The sequence below is a fragment of the Palaemon carinicauda genome, chromosome 33 (assembly GCF_036898095.1).
Source record: "Palaemon carinicauda isolate YSFRI2023 chromosome 33, ASM3689809v2, whole genome shotgun sequence".
NCBI lineage: Eukaryota > Metazoa > Arthropoda > Malacostraca > Decapoda > Palaemonidae > Palaemon > Palaemon carinicauda.
In genome coordinates this window covers 12492577-12512140 of record NC_090757.1, presented here as the reverse complement: position 1 = coordinate 12512140, position 19564 = coordinate 12492577, and the positions used below count along the sequence as shown (strand labels likewise).

The window sequence follows — 19564 nt, the reverse complement described above, 5'->3', positions numbered from 1 at the left end:
TTTTCGAAAACGAATCTCAGAAAAGGTTGGGAGTCCGGGTGGATGGGGACGTGGAAGTAGGCGTCCCTTAGGTCTAATGAGACCATCCAGTCTTCCCTTCTGACCGCTGCTAGAACCGACTTTGTGGTCTCCATGGAGAACGTCTGTTTTGTGACAAAGACATTCAGCGCACTGACGTCTAGCACCGGCCTCCACCCTCCTGTCTTCTTTGACACCAAGAAGAGACGGTTGTAGAATCCCGGGGTTTGATGGTCCAGGACTTTGACTACCGCTCCCTTCTCTAGTAAGAGAGACACTTCCTGTTTCAATGCTCGTCTCTTGTCTTCCTCTCTGTACCTGGGAGAGAGATCGATGGGAGACGTTGCTAGAGGGGGTTTTCGTACAAACGGGATCTTGTACCCCTCTCTGAGCAACTTCACAGATTGTGCATCTGCGCCTCTCTTTTCTCAGGTCTGCCAGAAGTTCTTGAGTCTGGCTCCCACTGCTGTCTGAAGAAGGTGGCAGTCAGACTCTGCCCTTAAAGGACTTGGTTCCTTTCTTCTTTCCACGTCTCCCTTCGGCACGAGCACCTCCTCTGCTGGAGGCTCTGCCACGAAAGGGCAGAATAAAACGGGACGCTGGAGTGTCCATCCTTGGTCTAGCCGACAAGGTAGGCAAAGGGGTGGCTTTGCGAGCAGAGGACGCAACAAGATCGTGAGTATCCTTCTGTATCAAAGAAGCGGCAATCTCCTTAATCAGGTCCTCTGGAAAAAGGCACTTGGAAAGAGGAGCAAACAGAAGTTCGGATCTCTGGCATGGTGTAACTCCAGCTGAAAGGAATGAGCATAGGTTTTCACGCTTCTTAAGGACTCCGGACACAAAAGATGCAGCAAGCTCATTAGACCCATCACGTACGGCCTTGTCCATGCAGGACATAATGAGCAAGGAAGTCTCCTTCTCCGTCGGAGAGATCTTTCTGCTTAGAGCTCCTAGACACCAGTCTAGGAAGTTAAAAACCTCGAAGGCTCTAAAGATACCTTCCAAAAGGTGGTCCAGGTCCGAAGATGACCAACATATCTTTGAGCGTCTCATGGCTAGGCGGCGGGGAGAGTCTACAAGACTTGAGAAGTCGCCCTGGGCAGAGGCAGGAACTCCCAAGCCGAGAACTTCTCCCGTGGCATACCAGACGCTCGATCTAGAAGAGAGTCTAGCAGGGGGAAACGTAAAAGCTGTCTTCCCTAAACTCTTTTTGGACTGCAGCCATTCTCCTATCACCCGCAAAGCTCTCTTGGACGAGCGTGCGAGGACGAGTCTAGTAAAGGCAGGAGAGATTGACGGCATGCCTAACACAAACTCTGACGGAGGAGAACGCGGAGCCACAGACACAAACTGGTCCGGAAACATCTCTTTGAACAGGGCCAAAACTTTCCTAAAGTCCAAAGAGGGTTGCGTAGACTTAGGCTCGTCCAGTTCTGAATGCGGTTCATCTACGTGTGCAGCACCATCATCATCAGAAAGTCCCTCATCCGAGAACTGATGAGGGAACGGCAACGGAGTGGGTAACGGCTGGTTAGCTGAGTCCGGTCGCACGGGTGCATGCGTGACTGAGCCGGACGCAACGTCATGGAACTGCTGCCCAGTCTGTGAGCTGGCAACAACCATAGCAGCGCGGGGACGCACAGCGTCTACTCCAGACTGTCTAGACTGATGTGGGTGAGCAGTGGCAACCACACTGGGTTGCGGAGGTTGACGCACCGCGTCAAAACAAAACAACTCTGACGGTTGTTGAACCTCACGAACGTCAACGGATACCTCCGTGCGTCGCTGAACGTCAACATGCGGCTGGCAGATCACACTGGAACGCATGGGTGGCGGAACTCTCTCCACTGGAGTGCGTGAGAAGGTTACCTCAGCGTCCCCAGGACGCACAACCGATCGTGTGGGTGGTTGTAGGCAAGGAGCTGCACTAGCTGGTGCGGCAGCAACCTTCTCCGCACGAAAGTCCTGCATAAGCGACGTTAGTTGAGACTGCATGTCTTGCAGTAAAGACCATTTAGGGTCTACAGGAGCAGGTGCGGCGACAGACGGTGTAACTGTCTGAAGCGGTACCGCTTTGCCTCTCTTAGGAGGTGAGCAGTCATCGGATGACTGCAGCGAGTCCGAACTGACCCAGTGGCTACAGCTGGGCCGTTGGACTTGCGCGGAAGGGACCGACTTGCGCTTTAACGGTCGTGAGACCTTGGTCCATGGTTTCTTGCGAGAAACACCTTCCGAAGACGAGGTATAAATGGGCTCTCTCGTCTTTGTTAGGCAGGGGCGATCTTGGGTAGATACGCCCGATACCACGGAGGGAACGTCTGTTCGCTGATTAAAGCCTCTCGAACCCATTTGTCGTACGACATTGCTTCTCCCCTGGACTTGGGAGCTTGCAAGAGGTCCCGGACTAGGAGGACGACAGGCACGAACAGACGAACCCTCAAGCGCAACACTATCCACAACACTATCACTCACTTTAACACTTCCCACTGCACTTTTACACTTCAGCTCCTTCACATCCGCCATGAGCTGATTACGGTCACTAGCCAGGGACTCAACTCTCTCACCCAGAGCTTGGATGGCACGCATCATATCAGCCATCGAAGGTTCCTGAGTGCCAGAAGGGGGATTAGGAGCAACCACTACAGGGGAAGGAATAGGTTGTGGGGCATGAGGAGAGGAAATGTCAATAGAACGAGAGGAACTTCTCCTAACTCTATCTCTCTCTAGCCTACGTGTATACTTTTGGAATTCGATAAAATCGAATTCCGAAAGCCCAACGCACTCCTCACATCGATCTTCCAATTGACAGGTTTTATCCCGACAATTGGAACAAACAGTGTGAGGGTCGATAGAGGCCTTCGGAAGACGCCTTGAACAGTCCCTAGCATTGCACTTCCTAAATTTTGGGACTTGTGAAGGGTCAGCCATTTTGAATTGGTCAAAGGGGAATTCAAAAACTATCAAAAAGTCATCAACAAAGAATCCGTAATCAAAAAGAGTTCAAGGATTTGTGAAGAGAAAGCCTGCACAGCGAAAGCTCAAAACTAGAATAATGTACTTCACCAATTAGTTGTGAAAACAAATCCAGTTTAGCAACAGCGAGTAAGTACGTCTTGTCGGTAGCACGACAGAGAGAAAATTGAGTCTTTGTTTACATTGAGTACTGGGTATCTGGACGACAGATGGCGCTGTTGGGCACACCCGCAACCTGTGTAGCGATCGCTGGCAAGTTTTACCTTAGAGTTTTCTGTTGAGCAACAGAGTTGCAGCTATTATAATCACCGGCTAAGTTAAATATTGAAAAAATAAAGTTAACATCTTTAATGACGCAAAAGTGTGATTACAAATAGGTACGCAGTGTATCGTGCATTATATGTACGCCCATACATACAGGACATCACGGAATGCTAATAACCTCTTTATAAATTGGTCTTTGGCGCTTATGGGATACTTTCGATAGTGTTCGAGAAATATACTTGTTTGTTTTTGAGTAATTGACATTCAAGAAAATGATAGTTCGAGAAATTATTTTTCGGTCAATTGAATTCGAGAAATTTACCTTCGCGCAATTGATTTCGAAAAAATTGTCTGACACCATAAAAAAACAAACAAAAATATGATTAAAATGTACATTATAAAATTGAAACTCACCAACACCAAAAAACAATGGAGCAATAAAAATGGCTTTCCCTGAAGGAAAGCATTGTAAAAGAATTGGCAGCATACAAGCTCGAAACGTGAATTCTTCAGAGAATGGAGCAACCACTTGGTTTCTCCACCAAATTGGATTTTGTGCTGTGTTGTACCAGTAGAGAGGATCTGGGGAAGAAAATAACAGCAATGCATAAACAATACCACAATGGAAAAAATAAAAAACCTATTTTGATCAAAGTTTATCATTATTAGATAGCTTTACCAGGGTAAACTTTCTTAAGTCTTGCATGGATGGCCATTAAATCAATGAAAAGATTAAAATTAAAGCAGATGATTGAAATAATGTCTTAAAAACAACAAACTAATAAGATTATCTACGTATTTATCCATACAAAAAAAGCTTTATAATTCTTATCAAGGCTCAATCAATAATGCAATCACAATGAAACATACATCTCTGGTATTAAACAGCAACAAACAATTAACCCAAAGAAAGGTGCCTCTGCACTGACGTAGAGATGCCTTCTATAAAGGATATTTTATAGCTAAAATCCTCCTAACTATATATTACATTAAATGTTTCAAGACCTGCACCCATCATGATGATAGAAATAATAAAAAAAAAAAAATCATGTATCAAAAAATTGGAAAAGAAGGTCGATTTGAGTTAGGCTTTGAGTTTCCGAAAAGACTACAAAGATTTCTGGGTTATTACATACATATACCAAAGGCACTTCCCCCAATTTTGGGGGGTAGCCGACATCAACAAATGAAACAAAACAAAAGAGGGGACCTCTACTCTCTACGTTCCTCCAGCCTAACAAGGGACTCAACCGAGTTCAGCTGGTACTGCTAGGGTGCCACAGCCCAACCTCCCACATTATCCACCACAGATGAAGCTTCATAATGCTGAATCCCCTACTGCTGCTACCGCCGCGGTCATCTAAGGCATCGGAGGCAGCAGCAGGGCCTACCGGAACTGCGTCACAATCGCTCGCCATTCATTCCTATTTCTAGCACGCTCTCTTGCCTCTCTCACATCTACCCTCCTATCACCCAGAGCTTTCTTAGTGTCAATTAAATTGTGAGAGGAAAAGAAACCTTATCAACATTCACATCAAGTTGCTTAATGAAATAATACAATGAGTCTTGCATACCAATCAGTACTGTACTGTATACCTAAGCAGACTAAATTGTTCCAGATGCTCCACACGGAGGGATATCATCCAAAAATGACTGAACAAGATTGGCTCTCATCAACAGTAAGTTCAAATGCAATTAGAATAAGAGTTATGAAATTTACAATGACAACCAAACAGTAAGTTCTTCAGATGTACACGACATGAAAGTATTGCGAAATATCTAGTATAACCGACTGAAAGGGACAAAGATTTTCAAATTCAGTTTTGTTGAACATTTAATGTTTCATAGAAACCTACGATGGTACCACTTGAAGAACTCCTTCAATGAACTTATGCATTCAAGCAAATGAAGAATGTCTAATCCGTTACTAGAGGCTTTCGGGAGTAATTTATATTGTGCTGTATTAGAAATAAAAAAAAGTAAATGGATATAAATCTGACGCTAGGCAGTAGAAAAGTCAAGTTACTAAAACAGCAAACTTTATAGTATTGTGTAACAAATGGTACCACAGAAGATACTCAGGACAGTGGAATACATCACATATAAAATATGAAGAACTGATGGTGATGATGAGGAGGAGGAGAAACAGATTGTAAGGTAAGGGCAGGCCTTGTCATCAATTCTAAGTAATAAATAGAAAACAAATAAAACAAACTGGATGAACCATGAAAAAGAATGTGAACAATTTAAAATGACCAACAAATTGTACCACACAACTGACAGAGAAAGGCTCTACTAACACTCAATGTTGGACATACAAACTCTGTAATGTAGAATTAGGTCTTGATTTGACAAACCAATGTTGTAAGCCTTTTGTGAAAGTATCTTGTAATTATCTACAATATATCAGTCACATACATAATTAAGTATTAACTCTTTCCTACATAGGCTATCAAATGAGCTCTACTTTTAATTAATTCTAACAATACTTATTAGAAGTTACTTCAGTTGAAAAGTGCTAGATATAGCAGTAATGGTCAATTTATAATGCTTAGTATTTTACTTATAACATTGAGCATTCAATGACTCTTTCAGGATTGGCCGGTGATAACCTGTCCTCGACACTGCTCCAAGCTTTTCCAACTGACTCCTCCAGGGAGGAAGCAGCAACCGAGGCTTTATTGACCACCCTTGTAGGGTTAACCTGGCACAGTTGGATCCTGTACCACTTATAAGTATCCAAAGCACTGAAGAGGGCAAACATTTCATTGTACCTGACATAAAAAGATATGGCTTCTCTTTCATCTTTTACTTAATATTCTTAATAACCCAAGTTCAAAATTTCATTAGGATCAAAATATATGGTTGAAAAAAATCTAAAGTTACTTACCAGTATACATTTTTAACGTAAATGTAATAGGCACTGAAAGGTGTGACTGAACCAATGGGCCAAGGAACAGTATAAACGTTAGGATCAATGGTAATATCAGCGCAGGGACGATACCTTCAAGCCTTAAACCCATCCGTAACCATAGATTTGCCTGATGGAAAAGGTATGGAATATAAGAATAAATTACAGAATACTACTAATTAACAATAAATTATAAAGTCTATGTTAGGTTAATAATGAATTCTGATTCTACATACCTCGTAGCTCAAAATCGCAATCACATTCATCAAGTACTGTACCCTGAATACTATCCTGACAGCGATTTTATCACAGCCACAATAACAAAGGGATTATGCAAACAACTAAAGGACAATTATGAGTAATCAGATCTTTCTGATGCCTTATTCCTCACTGGTAGCCAATTTGATTCACACATTAAATTCCTACAAACTACCGTGTAATATATTTTTAAAATTCTCTCTTTCCAAATTACTAGACATGAGCTATCCAAGGCAGACAGGAATAAATCACATACTTCACACACTATATTGGCTATGCTGAGACCTAAATAGAAAAAAACCTGAAAATTTTAAATTAGATTAATATAAAAAATTAAGTTTATTCTACAAGTTTAATGTAGTTCATATTATTCAAGTAAATACAAATAATACTACTTGGACTGTATTATATTTATGAATTTAGGCCCTATGGACCAGCGATGGGGCTGGAGAGACCACTCGGCACTGAATTGCAACTTGGGAAAATCCCCACAGCTGCATTAAAAAGTAAAAGTTGAATGGCTGGACAGCAAGGTGGAGGTAAGGAGACTGAAATGACAAATCTTAAGTAATTTGTATTTTTTCTAACGATACAAACCTTGAATTCCTTATCGGAAAATATACTTTAGACAAGCTGGAAGACTACCCATAAGACTTTTAGAAAGGTGTAACTAACCCACTGCTAGTTAGCGGTGGGTGGGGGGGCTTGGGGGTAGCACCAGCTACCCTGCTCACACACTCACTTGCACTGCACCATCTGCTAACTGATCTTCAAGGAGCCTAAGGTGTTTATATTATTTGTTGTATAGCCACCACAAGGCCAATGGAGAAAGTCTCCATGTTCTTGCAAGTAGTGGGCTGTGAAGATAGTTTGACACTTCCCCATATCAGCTTATAGGACCTGCGTCATAGAGTAGTTCTTCTTGCACGCTAGGGACGTACTGTACTTATGCCCCTAATGTCATGAACTCTAGGTGTCCTCGTCTGAGGATAAGGCTAAGGATTCAATGCCCTCTGTGTGACCTTGTGAATTCATGCAGTGATCGTGATCTCTTTGATACTTCTCTTGACCTTCCCCGTGCTGACGAAGATTGCTACCTCTCAGGGCGAGCTACTGCAGTTTTTTTGAGGTAACACCTTAAGCTCCTCACTGGACGAAGACTCCCAATCTGGAAGGGCTCAAATCTGGGGTCTGTTGCTGCCAGATTTTGGGACTGGAAACACACTCAGGAACGAAGTTAAGTATTACCTGTTCCCAAACATGGAATGGGAGACGTTGATGTCATAAGAAAGGTTGTATCGTTTATTAGTTCTTCTGACCGGGATCAGGGCGAGCAGGAAGGTCATCCCAGGTGTCAGGTGAAGAACTGCTGTCTGACACAGCGGCACCTAGGGAGCTCCTTCCAAGATTGCAATATGCTGACCATGTTCCATGAAGGCGGTCTAACTTCCAGCTGAGGGCAGGTACATTGGAGACACAGTATGAGGGTAGACAAATTCAACGAAGAGGAAATCCCCTTCCCGTCAAAGGCTACGCTCAAAGCTGAGCGGTAGCCTTCGACCATCATGACTGAGAGGAGTCTCCTCCCCAAAGAGTTGAACGGACTCTGTTATCACTGGGGTAGACGCATCGAAGGAGGCGATACCCTTCTGTTACCTGCACCACAGAAGGCTGCCTGCTTTGCCTGGTAGACTTCGGTTGATGATTCCAGCTGATGATTTCTGGGGGTAACCAGACCTTTTTTTTGCAATAGGTTGCGCAAAAGATTCCCTCTTCTTCTCATGTGGTTGTCTTCGAAGATCGTGCTGTGGAGAGAGGTTGCTTGGCACCTTTGAGGAAAGATGCAGAAAGTTCAGAAACCATTATGCCTGGTGACACCATGGAGCTAAGAGGGTCATCGATGGGCCTGGATGCCCTTATTTGTTGAACAATATTCTACTAGGTCAACCAGAGGGGAAAGGGAAAACGTGTAGACATCTATGCTGCCCCTGTTGTCGGAAGGGCCCTAGTCGAGTGTTTGGGGAAAAAGGTGCTAACAAGCAGTACATAGGAAGCTTGTTGATCAGAGACGTGGCGGAGAGGTATCCTGTCTGTGAAATCCACAAAGTCGAGAATCTGCTTGGTACTTGAAGATCCATCGACCACTCAGAGCCAGCTACCAAAGTCAATACAGTCCTCAAATTGTCCGCCAGAACATCCCCCTTGTCTGGTTAGAACAGGGTTGAAAGGGTGCTGAGTAGTATTTGTCCACCTTAGCATTCCCCAACTAGTTGGAATAGATGCTGTGAAGTGGAACTTTCCTGATTTTCTGGATATAGGCCACTGAAGGAACTGTTGGAGCTGCTGGTGTGAAGGAACTGTTGGAAGGTCAGAAAAATTACCTCATTCCAGGAGATTCATGTGGCAATGATGTTAGGAATCAGACCAAAGTCTGAAGGCCGTGTGATGCCACACGTGTGCCCATTCCCTTTTCTGGATGGTTCTTAAAAGGGCATCGAATCTGGGGGAGGGGGGGGGGGGGTAGTAGGTGTAACCCCTTGAGGAGGTTGGGATTTAACACTCCCCGTTGGACAAACGACTGACGCTTCAAACTTTGCATTCCCTCCTCTGGCTGAACTAACTCAGGTTGAGGGAAAGTATTGTTATCAGCGAGCTGACAACCATGACCAAGGTCAAGCTCTGGGTTGGCCATATTTAGGCTTCCCGAAGGTGAACCATGAGATGGAGGGTCGAAGTTGCTTTGCATAAGTCCCGAGGGAACCTGGGCTAATGATGATATGGTGACAAGGTGCAAAGGGGAGAGGATCCTTCGAATCTATGTTTGCTATAGTTTGAAAACATACACATGAGCAGACATAATCCTCTAAAAAAAAATTGGGGATGAAAAAGAATACCCACAAGGAATTATGTTTACGAGACTGTCATTCTATGCAGGCATGACGGAGCAAAGAGAAGATTACAATACATGGAATTAGAAACCAAAACCATGTAAGCAATTCGACGAGGTCTTTCACTCATGGAGAGAAGGAGAATATACTGTAATCCTGAAGGATTATGTTTCTCGAGACTCTTTCTGAATCACAGGGGAAGGCGGCAGGAGCAAGTGATCGGACGACTTCTATTGCGGTAATCACTGTGTAAACCTATTCTCCACCTTCCTGGTGAGGCCAGGTGGCGTATAGGCGAGGGCACATGAGCGACTAATATATACTTTGTCATGCAAGTATAAGAAGAAATTGCCTTGGAAGGTAGCCCTATACCAAAACAAGTGATCCTAAAAGGTTAGACAGGGAGAAGATGACTGATCGCTAACTAATATTAATAGTAGTAGTAGTAGTGATCAGATGAATGTTCATGAATACCGTGTCAAGAGCTGAAGCTCATATGAAGTAGTTCTAATAAGATGTATGCATCGGGAATCTGTTCCCACTGAACTTGTGTGAAACAGTGAGGAAAGGAAATAAGGAAATAAATAAACTATATGAGAAGTAATGAACAATTAAAATTAAATATTTAAGTACAGTAACAACAACAAATTAGATCTTTCATATATAAACTATAAAAAGAAACTTATGTTAGCCTGTTCAGCATAAACATATTTGCTGCAAGTTTGAACTTTTGAAGTTCTACCGATTCACCTACCCAATTAGGAAGATCATTCCACAACTTGGTCACACCTGGAATAAAACTTCTAGTATACTGTGTAGCCTAGTATTATGTCTCATGATAGAGAAAGCATGACTATTATAATCAACTGCATACCTAGTATTACAAACAGGAGGGTACTGCCCAGAAAGATCTGAATGTAAAGGAATTTAGTTCCCCACATCGAGGTATTCGGCCATTCATAGCAAATTTCAGAAATTATTTAACCCTCTTGTTTACACACTTCAATAGCCCCTTTTCAACTTGCCCAGGGAATGCTTCTACATACTAGAGGGGCTACTCAGTAGAGTGCAGATCTCTGCCAGGCCAGCTTGCTTCCCAATCTTCAGGACTGATTTTGGAAGTTTTGCTCGTCCGCGACCTTGACCTTTGACCTTCCAAAATTTAATCATTTCCAGCTCTTTAAATAAATTTGAAATCCCTGCAAGTTTCACTACTTTACGATTAAAATCGTGGCCGTATGGTTGATGACCAGAATTTGACCTTTGCTTGACCTTGACCTTTGACCTTAACATGTATTAATTGGCATGAATTTTCATATACTAAAAATTAATCACGTTTGAAGTCACTGTGACAACGATGTCCAAATTTATAGCTGATTACGTGAATTGGACATTTTGCTTGACTGTGACCTTGACCTTCCAAAATCTAATACTGTACTGTAATTTCCGGCTTTTTCAATAAAAGTTAATCCCTGCAAGTTTCATTACTCTACGATTAAAACTGTGGCCAGGAAGGTGTTCACAAACAAATAAACAAACATACAAACGGGGGTAAAACATAACTTTCTTCGTTCTTCATTGGCAGAGGTAATAAAATCTGATGGCCTGTATTCTTGTAAGAACAAAGATTACTATATACGTAATGTTAATGTTATTAACCCTTTTACCCCCAGGGTCTTTGGAAATTTCCAACCCTTAACCCCCAGGGGGTTATTTTTTTCCCAGCGCATTTTGCAGTATATTTTTTCTAAATTGCTCTAACTGCCTTAATTTTTGTCATAGAGAGGTCAGGTTGGTCTCATTCTCTTGGAAAATGCCTGAATTTTTTCAAAAAATTATCAAAAAAATGAAAAAAAAAACTTATATAGCATTTTTTTGCAAGGACGTACCGGTACGTCCATGGGGGTAAAGGGATGGGTTTTGAGAAACGTACCAGTATGTCCTTTGGGGGTAAAAGGGTTAACTATTTTCTGGATAACACCCATGATGAGGAAACCTTGTAAATTATAACTAGGCAAATCAAAATTAAGGGATTGTACCACTTTGAAATAAAAGTTAATAAGTTTCACATTCTTGCATTTCCTGGGGCATTTGTCTATGCTTTACTAATCAGGTAATAAAATTACTTTTGCACGCAGTAGTCGCTGGTACAAATGAACTATTGGGACTAACACTTCTTCATATATTATAACTTAATTTTCAAGGGTTCTAGTGCAAATATGCAGAACAGTACAGTACTCTACATATATTCAAGGAAAAATATGGTACTGTACAATATTGTTGAAATTTTAATACTTAACCCTTTTACCCCCAAAGGACGTGCTGGTACGTTTCACAAAACCCATCCCTTTACCCCCATGGACGTACCAGTACGTCCTTGCAAAAAAATGCTATAAAATTTTTTTTTTTCATATTTTTGATAATTTTTTGAAAAAATTCAGGCATTTTCCAAGAGAATGAGACCAACCTGACCTCTCTATGACAAAAATGAAGGCTGTTAGAGCAATTTAAAAAATATATACTGCAAAATGTTCTGGGAAAAAAATAACCCCTTGGGGGTTAAGGGTTGGAAATTTCCAAAGAGCCTGGGGGTAAAAGGGTTAAAATATACAAATGCAATCAAGAAAAAATATTGAATAAGGATTAAAATTTGACTTACTTGTCCTACAGATTCTCCATTCCCGAACCAAATGATGAAAAATGGTGATACAATTGTCATGAAGAATACACTGATGCAACGTTTCTTTATGGTGGATGGATGGTCTCTGTAAATAAAAATATAATTTAAAACACAATAGATGATTTTATCACTTAATCCCCCATCTTCAAAGGAAGAATTTTTCTAAAAATAAAGGTACGATATTTAGAGAATAACAATTCACCACCAATAAAATGTACAGTATTTGAAAGAATGAACACATTAAAAATAATTTGAGAGCGAGCTTAATCTAGTGTCATTGGCCAAGCAACACAGAAAATGTAGCCGCCAGTTGTTGAATATCCTCAGTTCTAGGTAACCTAGAATGACTCTCAGTTCTTGGTGATAATTCTTGACGTTTGTTAAAGTTGCTCCTGCTTTCTATGGACTCTCTTTATGCCAAGTTCTTCCTGGTCCAGAATTTCAACGAGATCCTTAAAATGTGCCATACTTTGCCAGAAATGACAAATTTCTAAAAATCATTATTTTCATCATCTTTAATGATAAAATCATCCTGTTTTCTTGTACCTCAAATTAAAAAAAAAAAAACAATTAAAATATGATAAAGACAAATTCGTAGATAATTTGTATTTTTCCTAACTATACAAAACCTTAGCTATTCAATCGGGGTATTACTTTTGGCGTAGCTGAAATGACGAGTTATTAAATTTTAACAAGGGTTAACTACCCATACCGCTAGTTAGAGGGGGTAGGGGAGGGTAGCTTGCTACCGGCCCCCTCCACACACCTGTGATTGAGCTCACTTTGCTTAAAGGTAGGACTTCAAGGGGGATAGGGCTGGCAAGTAAGTTTGCTTAAATAGCTAAGGTTTGTATAGTTAGGAAAAATACAAATTATCTATGAATTTGACATTTGTTCCGTAACTGGAATACAAACAACGATATTTAATAGGGGTGACTCACCCATTAGGTAGGGTGGACATCCCAGCCAATCTCACTTTTGGCTTTACCCAGGGGCTCCTTATCTGAGTATGTCCGTACTCAATAATAAAGACCCCCTGCACCTTGCTAAAACCTTGCTATGCAAAGTCCGCAGCCTACGCATGATGTGTGTTGAGGTATATAGAAGTGTGACTGTCCAGGTAAAGTTATTCCGAGTTCTTTAGAAGGAAAAACTGTGTAACTAGGACTTTCCCAATACCACCTCTTCAGGGTATGGGGACGCAACAGTATTAGTCTGAATACTAGGTACACAAGGGAGCATGATTTACCTGCAGTGGTTTGAGGTCAGCTGTGCAGAGAACCCAGGATGCTGCTTTCCCCAAGAAAGGGGAGAAAGAAGAAAAGAATAAGGGCCAGTCAAATCTTTTCATTCACGCAGACTAAAACAGAGTAACAATGCCCTCACCCTTCTGCTACTTATCCAATAAGGAGCTTGAGGTTTTAAACCAGCTGTTGTGCAGCCACCAAAGAACCGATAGAGAACGCATCGAGTCTCCTGTGGATCAAGTTTTGCATGTGGTGGGAGGGGAATGTGGTCTGACGATTCCACACCCCAGCTTGAAGAACCTGCGTCACTGAGAAGTTTCTCTTGAATGCCAGGGACATAGCTACGCCCCTGACATCATGAGCTCTAGGACGATGTGAAGGAGGAGGGTCTGGATTCAATGCATGGTTTATGACCTTGTGAACCCATGCAGAGATGGTATTCTCAGTGACCCTCCTCATGGTCTGGTCCTTCCTGTGCTGACGAATAGTGCAGGCACACGGGGACGGGCTGCGGCTGTTCTCTTAAGATACAGCCTCAAACTCCTCACCGGGCATAGTAAGAGATGGTCTGTTACAGTACGGAGACTAGAAATCCGGAAGGAGTCGAATCATGGATCCGCTACTCCCGGGTTCTGAATCTTAGCAATAAACTCAGGGACGAAGCTGAACATTAACTCTCCCCATCCCCTTGAATGGGCGATGTCGTATGAGAGAACATGAAGTTCGTTGACTCGTTTGGTCGAAGCCAAAGCTAGCAGGAACACCGTCTTCCAAGTCAGGTGGCGATCGGTTGCCTGGCGTAATGGTTCACAGGGAGATCTCTTAAGAGACCTGAGAACTCGAACCACATTCCATGGGGGAGGTCTCACTTCTGACTGAGGACAGGTAAGTTCATGACTCCGTATGAGTAAGGAAAGTTCTAGCGATGAAGAAATGTCCATTCCTTTCAGTCTGAAGGCAAGGTTAAGGCTGAGCAATAGCCTTTCACTGCCGAGACTGACAGGCGCATTTCTTCATGCAAATAAACGAGGAATTCCGCTATTGCTGGAATAGTGGCATCGAAAGGAGAGATACCCCTTCCATGACACCAACCACAGAAGACTTTCCACTTCGCCTGGTAGACTGCTGCTGATGACTTACGCAGGTATCCAGACATCCTAGTAGCAACTTGATGTGAAAATCCTCTCTGAGAAAGGAGATGCTCGATAGTCTCCAGGCATGAAGTCGTAGTGAAGCTACGGCTTTGTGGAATATGTTGGCATGTGATTGTTTGAGTAGATTGTGTTGTGGAGGGAATTTTCTTGGGGGCTCCGTTAGGAGCTGCAGAAGGTCCGGAAACCATTCTGCATGATGCCATAGCGGAGCTATGAGGGTCATTGAAAGATTGACCGATGTTCTGGTCTTGTTGAGTACCCTCCTCATCAGACAGAATGGGGGAAAGGCGTAAACGTCGATGTTATCCCACCGTTGTTGGAATGCATCTTGCCAGAGAGCCTTGGGGTCTGGGACTGGGGAACAATACAGCTGGGGCCTGAAGTTGCAAAGAGATCCACAGTCCACAGTCGGAGAACCCCACAAAGTTAGAACTTTGTTGGCTACTAGATGATCCAAAGACCAGTCAGTACTCCCTATCTGAGATGCTCTGCTCAGGTTGACGGCGAGCACATTCCTTTTGCCCGGAATGAAGCGTGCCGATAGTGGTATCTTTACTGCTGGATGGGATGGCTGCTGCAAAAAAGTACCTTCTTGCTTGTTGATGTAAGCCACTACTATGGTGTTGTCGGTCATCACCACCACTGAGTGGCCCTCCAGGAACTGTTGGAACTGTTCCGTAACTGAAATACAAACTACGCTATTTACATGGGGTGACTTAACCCTTAGGAAGGGTGGTAAGTCCCGGCCATACTGGCTTTGGCTTGCCCAGGGATTCCATATTCGAGCGATCAAGTACTCGGACAATAGGGAATCCCTGCTCCTCGCTGGCGGTTGTGAAACTGCCGCGACCTACGTAAGGTGTGTGCGAAGGTGAAAAGTGACTTGTCCCAGGCAGTTGCCCTGGAGTCCCTCAGAAGGAAATCCAGGCTAGGACTCTCCCAATACCACCTCGTCAGTGTATGGGGACATGACAGTATTACACCTAATACTAGGAACACAAGGAAGCATGGTCTACCTGCAGTGGTTTGAGGTCAGCTGTGCAGGGAATCCAGGATGCTGCTTTCTCCGTGGGAGGAGAGGATGAAGAAAAGAATAAGGGCCTGACAGATCTTTTCATTCATGCAGACTAACACCAGGTAACAATGCCCTCAACCTTCTGCTACTTGTCCATCTAGGAGCCCGAGTTTAGACCGGCTGTTGTGAAGCCACCACAGGGTCGATAGAAACGTATCGAGCCTCCTGTGGGTCATGTCTTGCAGGTAAGGGGCTGAGAAGGTCTGATGCTTCAACAGCCCCGCTTGTAGGACCTGTGTCACTGAATGATGCTCCATGAAGGGCAGGGACATATCTAAGCCCCTGACATCATGGGCTCTAGGGCGATGCGACGGAGAAGGGTCAGGATTCAAGGCAGGGTGTAGCACCCTGCAAATCCGGGCCAAGATGGTACTCCTGGAGACCCTTCTCTTCGTTACCCAGGATCCACGAACGAGGTTTGAGCCTGGAGACGAACTGCAGCCGTTCTCTGAAGACGCCAGCTCAGACTCCCTACCGGCAAGGTAGGAGATGGTCTGAGTTATCTGCTACAGGATGGAGACTCGAACACTGGAAGGAATCGAACAGCAGGTCCGGCGCTCCAGGATTCTGAGTCTCGACAACAAACCTCAGAGACGAACCTGAATGTTAACTCCCCCTAACCCCCTGAATGGGCGAAGTCGTATGAGAGACCATGTGACTCGCTTGGCTGAAGATAGGCTAGCAGGAACACTGTCTACCCAGAAAGGAGGAGATCTGGGGACTTACGTAGTGGTTCGTCAGGGGTCTCTTTAGAAACTCGAGGACTCGAACCACATCCCAAGGAGGATGTCACACCTTCGACTGAGGGCAGGAGAGGACAAGGCTTCACATGCGAAGGAAGAGTTCCAGCGGGGGAGAAATGTTTATCCCTAGAGCCTGGAGGCAAGATTTAAGGCTGAGGGATAGCCTTTCACAGTCGAAACTGAAAGGCACGTTTATCCCGCAATCCCACAGGGGGCTTCGCTATTGCTTGAAGCGGCATCGTGTGGAGGGATGCCCTCTCCCCGACACCGGCCACAGGAACTCGCTCTTTCGCCTGGGAGACTACTGCGGAAGACTTGCGCAGGTGTCCAGGCCTCTTTTTCGCGACTTGTTGCGAAAATCCTCTCTCTTTGAGGAGATGCTGGATAGACTCCCGGCAGGAAGTTGGAGCAAGCTACGGAGGCAACACATCGATGGTGTCCCACCGTTGCTGGAAGGCATCCTACCAGAGGGCCTTGGGATCCGTGACCGGGGGAGCAGTACAGCGGGAGCTTGCAGCTCAGTACCGTAGCAAACCGGTCCACAGAGGGAGCTCCACCGAGTCAGGACTTGTAGGCTACTTGAGGATCCGAAGACCACTCGGAATGCGGTGTCCGTGTCACACTGCTCAGACTGTCAGCGAGCCCATTCCTTTGCCTGGAATCAAGCGAGCTGCTAAGGAGACCGAGGGGGATTCGGACCATCCAGGTATCTCTACCGCAGGATGGGATGGTTGTACTGAAAAGTACCTCCTTGTCTGGGCCAGAAAACCACCACTGTGGTGTTGTTGATCCTCATAACCACAGAGTAGTCCGCCAGGCTAGGTGGAGCTACTGAAGTGCCAGAAACACAGTTTCCATCTCTAGTAGGTCTAGAGAAGGTTCTTCCTGGTTCTGACCACCGGCCTGAGGACCCATGGATCAGAACGTGGGCCCCCCTTTCTTTGACGCGTCCGAAGACAGCATCAAGTTTGGGGGAAGGACGAGAAGGACCACTCCCTATTGTAGACCCTCGTCTGCTTCCCACCCCTATGGGTCCATCTGTACCGGTTGTCCCCTAGGGGTCTCGGCTTCTGGGGAGACGTGCCCCCGACTCCCCCGTGCCCCGAGTCGCCACTGGAGAGAACTCAACCTGAGGTGAGTGTGGAAACCAGACAGGCCAGGGAGGAGAGACGTAACAACCGTGGGTTGGAGGGTCTTCTCGTGTGAGGAAAGGTCTCGCGACCTTCCTCTGCCTTGGTACCCTGTTGTCTGAAGGGAAGGCTTCAGGCGATAGGAGCCTAAGACCAGGCTCGGTATACCAGACTCTGAGAGGGCTGCGGGGAGGACTCCTCGAGGACCACCATGATCTTTAGAACTTGGCAAAGTCCGAGGAGCTTGTCCCGATGACGAAGAAGGGATGCCTTCGAGTCTGCCAGGATCGGCCAGTCACCCAGGAAACGGAGAGGCCGGATGCCGATCCTGAGAGCCCATGAAGAGATCCGAGTGGAAGTATCGGAGAACTGTTGAGGTGCTGTGGAGAGGCCGAAGCACAGCCCTTGAACTGGTATATTCGCCTTCCAGGCAAACTCCAAAGCACTTCCTTGAAGATGGGTAAACCAGGACCGGAAGTACGAGTCCTACCGGACCAGTGTACACATGAAGTCTTGTGGTCTCACCGCAAAGCTGACCGCGTCTGCTGTCGCTATGCTGAACGGAGACTGTTTGACAACCCTGTACAGAGTCGAGAAGGGAAGGAGATGATTAAGGAGGCCTCGGAACCCGTTGGCCACCTCTTGGAGGGAGCGTATCTCCGACATGGACTGGACTTCCGCACCGATCCCTACCCAGGGAGGAGGGAGGGGCTCGATACCAACCGGGACTGTTGAAGGAGACAAGCTCGGAGAGCTGGCCCTCGGCCTAGCCTCTGGAGCTCTCCATTCCCTGAGACCAGGGCAAGCTGCACTGGCGTAGGGGAGTCCTTGGGTGAGTAGACTCAGTCCAGGACCGTATTCTTCCCTTACCGAAGAGGAATCCCTGAATCTGGGATCCCCTTGAGGTTTCTCCTGAGGGCCAGAACCTGCCAGAATGCAAGTTCCAACCCCTGGAGCTCCTCCTCCTGATGGACTGGCAGCGAGGTCTCCCATCCCCAGAGGCTCTTCTTGGAGAGACTCGTAGACATGCCCCAAGGGTCCAACTGGATCCTGACAGATCCTTGCGGAAGGCTGGGCCTTAGGATCCCTCGTAGGAGGGAAACAGGACCCCAGCGATGAAGGATGTAAGGCTTTTGCTCCCTACGCACAATAGGACCCTCAGGAAGAGGCGGGGATTCTTCCTATGGAGTGAAGGGGGAGAGGACCGGGTCTTCCGACCTTCCTGGTGATGGGTAGTGCTCATCTGCAGGGGAGGGAAGATGAAGTCTGAGGAGGGCTCATCGCCTGTGTAAGCACTCGCGAAGGGACAGGATAGTCCTTGGGGGAGATATCATGCCAGGGATTCCTCTCACCCCCTTCAGAGGGAGAGGAAACTGCTACGTCTTAGTGACCCCAGTCAAAGGCTCATCGCCTGCTTGAGCCCTCTGACGACGGCATCCCACCAGCGATGCCGACCAACCCTCGCGCTGACAGGGAGTCCCTCTGGAGGGAAGAGGATCGTTCGATCCTCTGGGGGAGATGACACATGAGGGTTCGCCCGTAAAGAATCTGCAATGAAGGGAGAAGAGACCTTTGATCTGTCCGGAAACCTCTCCCCCTCCGGAGAGGGCGCTGCTCTGCGCTGCGGGGGATGGAAACGTGGAGGTGGCCTGACCGCCATAAGCCCTGATGTAAACAGGGCACGGTCGCGTCGGAGAACGGTGCGCCGATCACGCTGACGATCGCGCGAAAAGCACAGATCTGGGTAGTGCGTGAATAAGGCAAGCATAGCAGTATAACCGCGCCCGCATGCCCGCGTACTTGCGTGAGCGTATCGGCGTCCGCATGAACGATCCCCGCGCTTCCGCGCATATGAAGATCGCTGGCGCTCGCGCGTGAAAGATCGTGGGCGATAGCGAGGGAAACCATCCCACGTGCGAACGATCTCAGTGACAAAAGATCGCAGGTGCTAGCGCTGTCGGCGATTGCGTATGGGAAACCATCCCACGTGCAGAAGAAATAACGCTGAAGATCTTCGGCGCTTACGCGAGTACGAAGATCGTCGGCGCTAGCGCAAGAGAAGACCGTAGGAGGCAGTGAGCGGGAAACCATGTTGCCTGCGTGCAATTCGCGCGAGCACGCACGATCTTCGACGCTCACGCGTGTGCGAAGATTGTCGGCGCTCGCGCACGAGAGAAGATAGTCGGCGATCACGAGCGGGAAAACCTCGGTGCCCGCGCACGG

General features: G+C 45.9%; 1 protein-coding gene across 1 annotated transcript in view; it reads right to left on the bottom strand.

Moving 5' to 3' along the window:
- The window catches only part of Sras (Ras converting CAAX endopeptidase Sras), a 96652-nt gene that overhangs the window by 54903 nt on the left and 22185 nt on the right, over window positions 1-19564 (bottom strand). Inside the window, exons 2-4 of the mRNA XM_068356753.1 lie at window positions 11972-12077; window positions 6146-6296; window positions 3670-3837 (exon numbers count right to left, since the gene is read on the bottom strand). Coding sequence (XP_068212854.1) covers window positions 3670-3837; window positions 6146-6296; window positions 11972-12077 — 425 coding nt within the window. The remainder of the gene's footprint in view (window positions 1-3669; window positions 3838-6145; window positions 6297-11971; window positions 12078-19564) is intronic.